The sequence below is a fragment of the Sinocyclocheilus anshuiensis genome, unplaced genomic scaffold (genome assembly GCF_001515605.1).
Source record: "Sinocyclocheilus anshuiensis isolate Anshui unplaced genomic scaffold, SAMN03320099.WGS_v1.1 scaffold122, whole genome shotgun sequence".
Classification (NCBI taxonomy): domain Eukaryota; kingdom Metazoa; phylum Chordata; class Actinopteri; order Cypriniformes; family Cyprinidae; genus Sinocyclocheilus; species Sinocyclocheilus anshuiensis.
Window position 1 is genome coordinate 796,367 of NW_015544153.1, and position 10,936 is coordinate 807,302.

Genomic DNA, 10,936 nt, shown 5'->3' on the forward strand with positions numbered 1-10,936 from the left:
TTACGGACCTGTTGCTATGACAGCAACTCCGGGATGAGCTTCGAAGAACCAAATAATCCAAAATCGTGCCAAATTGTCAACAATTAAATCCAGCTAACTGAGTTAGCAACGTGCGAAGAACGGGCCCCTGGTTCCAATCTCATGCTTTATTCTAAGACAAAATACCTTCTTTTCTCTCAGGTTTACTGCCCTTCACTCCATCCACTTCTCTATTAGGTTCTGTGCCAGAGTGAGGGTGGTTCTCGGTCTCAGAACTACTGGGAATCTGTGTCGTCTGTTCTGTGTGTCAGACAAAGAAAAGTATATAGTGTTGTGTGCAATAATTGAACGTAAACAGAACTTTAAAGCATTACAACAAACACATTTTAAGAGATACACACAAATTTAAATAAATAATATAAAAATACATTTAATCAGAAAAAATAAGATCAACTATGTTGTAGTCCACCACCACAACCTACTGAAAAACGACTAAATATGTATTCGATATATACGATACAATATATTAAATATATAATTTATTAATTTATTGAGATACAGCTGTATCACTGCAAAGCAGAATGTGGCACAATAATTGCTTTTTCCAATTATCTTGTTTTCATAATTGCTGGAATCCAGAATCATAACTTAAAATAACATTGGATTAAACACACATTCCTGTTTGTAAATGTCATAAACGTATCTCCTCTGCATATTTTTTGTTACATGACAATGAATAACTAAATGTAGCCACTGTAAACTCTCTAAACATGAATGATATGATGTGCAAGCATACCTGTTTGTGTCTCCTCAGGTTCACTGCTACTCTCACTTTTCTCTTTTGTATCATGTCCTGGGTCAGACCTAGAGTCAGTTCCTTGCTGCATGGCATCTGAAAGTTGACAGGAAAGCGTTCCTGTCTCCTCTTTGTGTCAGACAAGTTAAAGTATATAGTGTTGTGTGCAATAACTGAACGTAAAGAGTGCTATAAAACATGATTTTTAAATTATTATTATTTTAAATTATTGTCCCCGGATTAGTAGGGTACTCTTGTAATAAAGTTGCAGTGGCTGGGACAGATTTTAAATATCAATTCCACTTAAAAAGATGCAATCTAATCCTGTTTACAAGAAATAAGCCTGCTCCCGAGCAGGTTTAAGCTTACGGACCTGTTGCTATGACAGCAACTCCGGGATGAGCTTCGAAGAACCAAATAATCCAAAATCGTGCCAAATTGTCAACAATTAAATCCAGCTAACTGAGTTAGCAACGTGCGAAGAACGGGCCCCTGGTTCCAATCTCATGCTTTATTCTAAGACAAAATACCTTCTTTTCTCTCAGGTTTACTGCCCTTCACTCCATCCACTTCTCTATTAGGTTCTGTGCCAGAGTGAGGGTGGTTCTCGGTCTCAGAACTACTGGGAATCTGTGTCGTCTGTTCTGTGTGTCAGACAAAGAAAAGTATATAGTGTTGTGTGCAATAATTGAACGTAAACAGAACTTTAAAGCATTACAACAAACACATTTTAAGAGATACACACAAATTTAAATAAATAATATAAAAATACATTTAATCAGAAAAAATAAGATCAACTATGTTGTAGTCCACCACCACAACCTACTGAAAAACGACTAAATATGTATTCGATATATACGATACAATATATTAAATATATAATTTATTAATTTATTGAGATACAGCTGTATCACTGCAAAGCAGAATGTGGCACAATAATTGCTTTTTCCAATTATCTTGTTTTCATAATTGCTGGAATCCAGAATCATAATTTAAAATAACATTTGATTAAACACACAGTCCTATTTGTAAATGTCATAAACGTATCTCCTCTGCATATTTTTTGTTACATGACAATGAATAACTAAATGTAGCCACTGTAAACTCTCTAAACATGAATGATATGATGTGCAAGCATACCTGTTTGTGTCTCCTCAGGTTCACTGCTACTCTCACTTTTCTCTTTTGTATCATGTCCTGGGTCAGACCTAGAGTCAGTTCCTTGCTGCATGGCATCTGAAAGTTGACAGGAAAGCGTTCCTGTCTCCTCTGTGTGTCAGACAAGTTAAAGTATATAGTGTTGTGTGCAACCACGGAGTGTGAACAGCACTATAAAGCATTCTGTTACGAACACTTCAGACAAAAATTATTGACAATTAGCATACAGTTTGTATTAGCTTTATGATTCTGTTCTGGGCAGGAACTCTCCACGATAAAAGTAGGGAGCACAGCGATATAATCAACTTCATCTTACATTGGCCCAACTTTCCAGTTTTATTCCTATTTATATTCTGAAGGTTTTTACAGAGGGATTGTTCAAATATAATTCACCCGATTGCTATAACATTTGAATTTGTTCAGCTGTTCTGACTTATTTATAAAAAGAGAGAAAATCCCCCTTGTAAAAACCTTTAATATGCCAACAAAATGAAACAGGAATTTGAACCTGGCTTTATCCTATGTGTAAATGTATGTTGTGGAAATCTATGCTAATTAGTCTACATTTAATAAGATAATACAGCATTTACATATTTAAACATAACATTTCAAAACCATTTTGTATATTTACCACTGTTGTTACCTTTGTTTGCCATTTATCTTGCACAAATGCTTCCTGTATCAGTGTGCTGTGTTGTAGCAGGGCATCTGAGATGGACCAGAATGTAGAAACAACACATTAACAAACATGTGAACCACAGTTGCCCCGGTGACACGAAAATATAGTAATATTTAAACAGTTAATGCAGGAGGAACATTACAACCTGAAATACAGCGGTACAAAAACGCGGCTGCTAAAAAGCAATGTTGCCACGTAGAACAATTAGCTCTGAAACCTGTCCTTCTAGTCTGAAAAAAACATACTTACCTAGCTGTCACCAATCAGATTTTGCCCTTCCCGACAAGTCACCAAGTCCAACTGCGCCACTGTTCTTCCGGGTGGTGCAAGGAACTGTGATTTAGTAATTTGTTTCCCTCGGAAGTATTTTGAAGAGGGATCACATGTCCGCAAAGGAGCCCTGTGTCCGAAATCGTCTTCTTCTTCTTCTTCTTCTGGTGTTTTATGGCGGATTGGCAAACCAGCGAAAGAGGTGCATTACCGCCACCTACTGATCTGGAGTGTGGAGTGTGCATAAATTTGGAAGAAAGAAATACAGAAGGGAAAGAAAGGAAAAAAAACAAAACAAAAAAAAACTAGATTCTATCTATTGTTCCTGTGTTTTTCAGGTATTTAAACATATTTTCTTGCACTCTTGATTGCCTCGACCCATTTCCTAACAATACTTTTAAAGAAATATTATCAACTCCCAGCCATCCTAATTCTTGAATTCATTGACATCTCTCCCTTTCATATGCAGAACACTCAACAATAATATGTTTCACTGTTTCTAATTCTCCACATTTGTCATGTTTGAGTATCGATATTTTCGATACTCGCGTCAGTATCCCTATTGCCCATAGATGTATAGATCTCATTTTCTTAATTACCCATGATGAGCCCCCTCGGCGAAAGTTATAATTTACTCCACATAATCCAATCCAACAAGGTTTTATTCATTTTTAAATTGTATTTAGAATTCTTTTGGTAACCTTAGAGGAGATAATTTCTCTTTGAAAAAGCTCCTCTGTGTCAAAAATAAACTTGGTAGATCCAGACATTTTCTGGGACCAATCAAATTTGTAAAAAGGAATAAACATTTAAAGTAGTATGAATATTCCCACTGATGTTCTTCATTTCAAGTGCATGTATTATGCATACATGTTGCAGCAATCTGATTCCAGTGACATTGTTTTCATCTTATCTTAATTTAGCTGAGGAATAACTAGAATGTAATAAATTATAGAACACACTTCCTGATATTATTACACATCTAAAGTATTCACGTTTTCATTCACAATAACCCCATCATTGTCTGTAAGGACAAACATTTGGAACCTCTCACACCACAGACATAAGCTACATAAAAGTGAAGTAAGGTTACAGACAATTTTTTGCTCTTGAAATCCAGGGTACTTTTATTTTAAATACTACAAACTTGTCACCACCAGTCTAATACAAATTCTTCATGGCGTTGAGTGGTAGAGATATAGTGAAGAAAAACAAACAAATCTAACACCAGGCGACTACAATACATTTGTGAAATATAACTACAGTAGAAACATACCAGAAGGCACTTGCTTTTAATGAGCATTTTGAAAATTGTGAAAAAAAATTCTGTTTGTCAAACATTTCACAGAACTGAAACAGTTAAGCCTGTTCTAGTGTTCTTACATGTTAGTAATATCATACCAACACAATCTGGAAGTCTGAGACAGACATATGGACAATCAAAGCAACAACAGTGTAGCTTTTGGCTACATTTCAAGTAAGGGACTGTTAGTTATAAAATGCATTTTTAAGATGTTACATGGCAAACTTCATATAGTTCATAAGAACTTTGGAAACCACATTGCTGTCAGGAATGCTGGTGGTTAACCTCACAATAGCCTAAAAGAGGCTTTCCACATCTCCCATTTCCACCACAACAGTCTTGAGCTGAGAGTAGTACTCGGTGGTCACTTGTCCATTCTCCCTTCCAAACCCTAAAATAAAAGGAGGATATTAATGTTAGATCTCTAGGGCTTTTACTAAATATACTTGTGTACTAAAACTCTTGGCAGAACAGATTTAGGTTTAGTTTTTCCTGTATATGACACCATCAATAATCACCCATGAAACCATAAGTTTGGAGTACCTGACATCTTGTAGCCCCCAAAAGGAACTTCCACAGGGCCAACATTGTAGTTGTTGATGTAGCACGTTCCTGCCTGAAGGTTTTCAGCGACTCTGTGGGCACGAGCTATATCCCTACAAAAACAGAGCACAGGAGAATGTTAAATCTAATATTAGGGTAGCTAGTTTACTTTGTAGATAACTAAATGATAGTGATTCCTACAAAACGATTTAATAATCATAATAAATAAATGCAAAAATGCAAAAATATCAGCTTAGTATAAAAAAAACAGGTATCACCAGAAAGGATATTGTATTGTATTGCTGTATGGTGGCGTCACCTGGTGAAGACTCCAGATGCCAATCCAAAGGTTGTGTTATTGGCTCTTTGAAGAACTTCGTCCTCCGTGTCAAAAGGCAGAACAGACATCACAGGGCCAAAGATCTCCTCCTTCACACAGGTCATATCATCCCTGCAGTTGTCTGTGTGTATATTGTAGTACAGTAAATTTAAGTACAGATAAAGAAACGGTGACTCAGAATCAAGCTGGTTTTGAGATAAAATTAAAGCATTTGTTATATAACATACAAATTAATATGAAGGTAATAATATGGCTTTCTCACCCAGCACACATGGGGACACAAAGTAACCATCTTTCAGTTTGGGATCACTGGGAACAAATCGTTCTCCCCCACATAAAACCTTTGCACCCTAAAGCAACAATGATAAAAGTTTTTTTTCACCTACATGAACAATATTTGAACAAACAGTGGAATAAAGTAGTTCAAGTCGTGATAAAATGGAAGAAGTGAAAGACCTTGTCTTCCATACCGTGAGGTATATTTGAGTCAGATTTTTGGAAAAGAAAAAGGAAAGTAGTGGATTGGATTTTGAGATGTGGGCGTTGCACAAAAAAACATGAATGCAAGCTTGCAGTAAATTGTGGAGGGGTGGGGTTTATGCAGACAAAATGACTGGATACGTCTGGCATATGTAACCAGAGAGAAATTTGTCATTTTTAGCAGAAGATTGAGTTGACATTTTAAATTAAACATTGCGAGGTCAAAAAAATTTTTAAAAACATATTTGGACAAATTGTTCACAATAAAATCTATGATGCATTTACAAAATAAAATAATTTCATGTTGATATCACTGTACTGCAGTACCTGCTCTTTTGCTTGCTTGATGAAGCCCAGCACTTTTTCCATGTGGGGTTTACTGATGAGGGCACCCATGCGTGTCTCTTCACACATGGGATCCCCAACAGGGATGGCCTTGGTCCTCTTCACCACTTCCTCCAAGAACTGTGGCATGATCTCCCTCTGCACAAACACCCGTGTTCCATTGCAGCACACCTGGAAAAAAAAAATCAGCAGTGACGGTACTGTTATCCTTTGCAGGTTTGGTGTATTTATAAAGAAGCTCTGTCTTCTAGAAATGTGTTCAAATTTACATGCATTAAAGTACTACATTAGTGCAGTAGGACACCAATGAAGCTGTAAATGTGGGCCTGATGGCCTACTGAAAGCGGAGGATTGTGGGTTTGAGCCCCATCTGGGCCACCTAAAAGCATCTAGGAAAGCCAGTGATATGCAATGCACTCGCTTTCATTGACACCAAAAAACAGACACACTTTGAAAGTGCAAATAAACAAATGATAAAATTGGCTTTCTGTCTGTAAAAAGTGTGTGGCTGAGACAGAAATTATTATTAAATTTTCAACACACCTCTCCCTGGGTGAGGAAGTTGGCCATGAGGGCCCCTTTGATCGCATTCTCCAGTTCACAGTCCTTAAAGATGATCAGTGGTGACTTTCCTCCAAGCTCCAGAGTCACCTGCTTCACACCTTTGGCTGCCATTTCCATAACCTTAATAGGGTAAATCACATCAAAAATGCATTTTAAACACATTTGCATATGTCCCCAATACATAGTGGGTGAAAAACCATATGTGAAAAGAGTACGTCTGTAGTATTCACAGTATTCATAAAATGGCACTGACAACGGTAGGTCACATGACATCCGGTATGTCCAGTTTATATTCATACTATACACAGGCATACTATACTGAACATTAATATAATGTTAAAATAAGTTAATAAACATATCAATACATTTTTATACATACATATACATATATATATATACACACACACACACATATATATATATATATTTCTTCAGTGTTGTCACATGAAAAGATATAATAAAATATTTACAAAAATGTGAGGGGTGTGTTCACACACACCTAACTATAATCTAAACTAAATGCTAAAAAACACTAAATAAAATGTCAATAAACAGAATTATAGCAGAAATACTGGAAAATACAGAAATACAGCCTTTGGGCCAAAAAGGTTGAGAACTACTGAATTACTGTTGCATACTGAATGAGGATGAGGGTTCAAAATGTTTATCTTTACAGCTAACATTACCTTGCACTAATGCTACTAATTTTCTTTGGTTTATTTTGTTTTAATGCTATACCTTCTTTCCAGTGGGAACACTACCAGTGAAGGACACTTTGGCCACCATGGGATGGTGACACAGAAGTCCTCCAGTCTCGGCTCCTCCTTGTACCACATTAAAGAGTCCATCTGGGACACCTGCCTCTTTGTAGATCTCTGCCAACATGACTGCTGTCACTGGGGTCATGGGAGATGGTTTAAACACCATGGCATTGCCTAAGAGGAGAAGATGTTTCCATAAGAGAGAGAAACGGACATGGGGGGGAACAAGAAAAGGATGGAGCACCAAAATCCGGCCACAAATTACAGATACATAGAGCAATCTTCTCATACCACAGGCCATAGCTGGGGCTGACTTCCAGGCAGCTATCTGGAATGGGTAGTTCCAAGCTCCAATGCCAACACACACTCCCAGTGGCTCCCTTCTGGTATAGGCAAAAGAACCTCCTGGAAGCTGTATATGCTGGCCTGAGTATATAAAGACCATTCTTAGATATGATGTATAAATATTTACATTTTTTGCTATTTTTTTGAGACCAGCCACCTTGTCGAGTTGATTAACCAGTATTCAAGCCTACCTGACAAAGTGGGGGCAATGCCAGCATAGTACTCAATACACTGCCAAGCAACGTCAATATCCACTTGAGCCTCAGTGATGGATTTGCCATTGTTGGCCACTTCTGCTCTCGCAATTTCATCTCTGCGCTCCTGCATGCAAGAAGAGAAGTTTGCTAATTGGTAGAATCATACAACTAATAATCAACATCACAACATAATTTCCTTGCAGAATCATAAGTGATGTAGTTTTGCACCAGCAATTTTGCTGTTGAACATTATTTAAAATATAAGTTCAGTATATACAATTGATCAACAAGCTTGGAGTGTACAGTACATCTGTTTTAAAACTGTACAAGTTATCATTAAAAAGCAATTCCCCTATGTAATAAATGAATCGGATTTTTCCTTCCGGACTGTTGCACTCTATTGACTACCATGTTCATTGGATCATCTTTAGAAGCATTACATGCACTTACTCTAATAATTCTGGCAGCCTCCAGCATGATCCGGGCCCTCTCCATTCCTGATAATTTGCTCCATTTTAGGTATGCAGAATGAGCACTTTTTATGGCCTCATCTACCTCCTCTCCGCAGGGAATCATATCACACAGCACACGACCTGGGAACAGAACACTGAGTGGAGTACATGCATTGAACCCATTACAGGAAGGAAGGGCTGTTTGTGAGCACATCTATTTGTTATGTTCCTACATTAAATTAAAATAGTTAAGGATTTTCAGATTTAGACTTAACATACCGGTTTCAAAGTATTGTTCCTATAATTGACTACTGAGGTGTGAGGCAACAGACCGCAGGGTAATTATAGTAAATCAATAACTCAATACACAGCCAATGCACATTGTGAACTTTTATAAAGATGCAACAGCACAACAGCAACATAAGTAGCAATTAAATGGCCTTCGACTGGCAGATCAATGTGCTCCTTTTCTGAGATGGTCCTCACTGCAGAACACAAGATCCAGCGGGCCAACTCCTCCTACCTTACATATACCTAAACCTACCCGTCTCCACCCCCAGATCCCTAAACTCACCCATCTCCACCCCTAAACCTACCAATCTCCACCTCCTAGATGTGGATCCAACCACAACTCCTGAATCTTATGTTCTGCAGTCAAGTATAGGTCTCTGCAGGAGTAATGAGTTAAAAGTAATGGGAGTTACCAGATCGGGGCGTTTTTAGACCATGTTTCCTGATTGGCTGACGTCATAGTGACGGTAGGTTTAGGGGTGGGGTTAGGTAAGGGGGATCATTTAGATTGCATGATTGAGAAACGATTGAATGATCCCTGTGGACAGTTATCCTTGTTAGAATTAAGCAAAATTTGGAGTAAAGAAAAAGGTATAGTAATATGGTGTGGGGATTTTAATGCACATAGTGTTACATGGGGAAGCTCAAATACAGATAAAAATGGCACGGTGGTGGAAGAATTTATGGAGGATAATTTTTTAGTGTGCATAAATGATGGGGCTGGAACAAGGTTCAATATATTCTGAATGATGGTCCAAATGCAGGAAAACATAAGTGCAGTCATGAGATTTCTTAAGAATTGTGGTATAATGAACAGAATTTAAGATTTAGGTGAGTACACTCTCTTCACACTCCATCACAGTAGGTGGCGGTATGCACCTATGAAGTTGGTTCGCAACCCGCCATAAAACCAACAGAAGAAGAAGAAGAAGCATGCGACTCAGCGGAGGATTCGGAGCCTCTTGCTCTTGCGCCCCCGCGAGGAACGAACTGCATGTCCACGAACGTTTACCACCTATCATCAACATAAGCCAGCCAATGAAATATTAGCGACGCACAAAAGCAATTGTCCCTTTAATAAAACAGTGCTGTCATCTCTTAACTTCATGGGTTTTCGAATTTTTTGTATTATTTGAAAGCGGATAAATGTCTGAAGGTAATATTATGGATGTGCCTTTGTTTATATGGGTGTTATCAGACACAGTTAGCCGTTAGCAAAAGAAAGCTAATTGTGTTTTGGAAGTTTTTCCACTGTTTGACTGATATTATGACGTTCACATCAGTGTGATATGTGTTATTGTGTCCTGCAGAGGCTTCTAAAAGGGCAGAAGAGGAGGCTGACACACCAGATCTCGGGGTAAATAAAAATATAACTTGAGTTATATATATTACCACAGTAATATGTATTTTTGGGCTTGTACAAAGCTAATACCATGTTTGTTTGTTTTTTGAACCTTGGAAGTGGCATGGTATTCTTTTAAGTTCTTTATGTATTTATCAAAATACCATGGCATTACCATTTGACTTTACAGTAATAGTACATTATTATTATTATTATTATATTTTATGTACAACCATTTTCAGCTAAAATAACAGAATAATAAAACTGCATAATAAATTATTTAATAAAATTGCTTCAACCTTTGCCAGTCATTTAAAACAGGCCAAATGTCAGCTGATATATTAGCTTTTTCTAGTCCCCCCCAACAGTATTTTCTATTATTATTTTATTATATTTTTCTGCAAAACATATGTATACTGTACATAGGAAATTAATATGTGAACATGAGATATAAATGTAGTAAACATCCACCATGTTCAGCATAGTAAGCCACCAGTTCATATTAGAGCCCGACCGATATGGTTTTTTTGGGGCCGATACCGATATTAGGGAGTAAAAAAAAGGCCCATTCGTGTGTCCAAATATTTGACTGGTACTATATATCGAATACAGTATATACATAAACAGAATATATATACATGAACACATTTTTTGCAATGATCACTCAAATGTGGTGATCAAACACTTATAATGGTGACAGAGATATGTAAGGGCATTTAACAATTTAACAATAAACTTGCGATGAGTGCGATGCACAAAGTAACGGGGTGTTTGTTTTAACACACGTGGTTTGAATATTTATTTTACCATAGTAACATTTAAGTTCTGGCTTAAGTACATTTTTTATCTCAGTTTTTATTATTCATTTAAAATTAGACAAATCTGCTATTATTTTAATCTCCAATCTGTTATTTATCAGTTCAGATAGTTTTTTAATGCTTTGATTACTAGCAGAAGACACTAACCAGTTTTAAATTCCAGTTGCGCAGATGGGGCAAGTTGTAACACTGCGTTACAATGTGCTATTCTATGACATTAGCCATGTCATTTACACTATTTAATTAATTTTAATGAGAAACAACGAGAAACAG

General features: G+C 37.1%; 2 protein-coding genes across 14 annotated transcripts in view; both read right to left on the reverse strand.

Moving 5' to 3' along the window:
- LOC107695265 (torsin-1A-interacting protein 2) overlaps positions 1-3,032 on the reverse strand; it is a 9,011-nt gene extending 5,979 nt beyond the window's left edge. For 4 of the 12 annotated variants that reach the window (XM_016495093.1, XM_016495090.1, XM_016495083.1 and 1 more), the window contains exons 1-6: positions 2,862-3,032; positions 2,565-2,641; positions 1,916-2,044; positions 1,306-1,419; positions 776-904; positions 166-279 (exon numbers count right to left, since the gene is read on the reverse strand). In XM_016495093.1, coding sequence (XP_016350579.1) covers positions 166-279; positions 776-904; positions 1,306-1,419; positions 1,916-2,044; positions 2,565-2,589 — 511 coding nt within the window. In that variant the 5' untranslated portion in view covers positions 2,590-2,641; positions 2,862-3,032. The other 8 variants (XM_016495088.1, XM_016495087.1, XM_016495085.1 and 5 more) reach the window with 5 other exon arrangements.
- A 949-nt stretch (positions 3,033-3,981) lies between these two features.
- Positions 3,982-10,936, reverse strand: part of LOC107695268 (aldehyde dehydrogenase family 9 member A1-A-like) — a 16,721-nt gene continuing 9,766 nt past the window's right edge. For both annotated transcript variants that reach the window (XM_016495099.1, XM_016495098.1), the window contains exons 3-12: positions 8,211-8,353; positions 7,755-7,884; positions 7,510-7,644; positions 7,196-7,392; positions 6,437-6,577; positions 5,876-6,064; positions 5,331-5,418; positions 5,048-5,189; positions 4,729-4,841; positions 3,982-4,576 (exon numbers count right to left, since the gene is read on the reverse strand). In XM_016495099.1, coding sequence (XP_016350585.1) covers positions 4,482-4,576; positions 4,729-4,841; positions 5,048-5,189; positions 5,331-5,418; positions 5,876-6,064; positions 6,437-6,577; positions 7,196-7,392; positions 7,510-7,644; positions 7,755-7,884; positions 8,211-8,353 — 1,373 coding nt within the window. In that variant the 3' untranslated portion in view covers positions 3,982-4,481. The remainder of the gene's footprint in view (positions 4,577-4,728; positions 4,842-5,047; positions 5,190-5,330; positions 5,419-5,875; positions 6,065-6,436; positions 6,578-7,195; positions 7,393-7,509; positions 7,645-7,754; positions 7,885-8,210; positions 8,354-10,936) is intronic.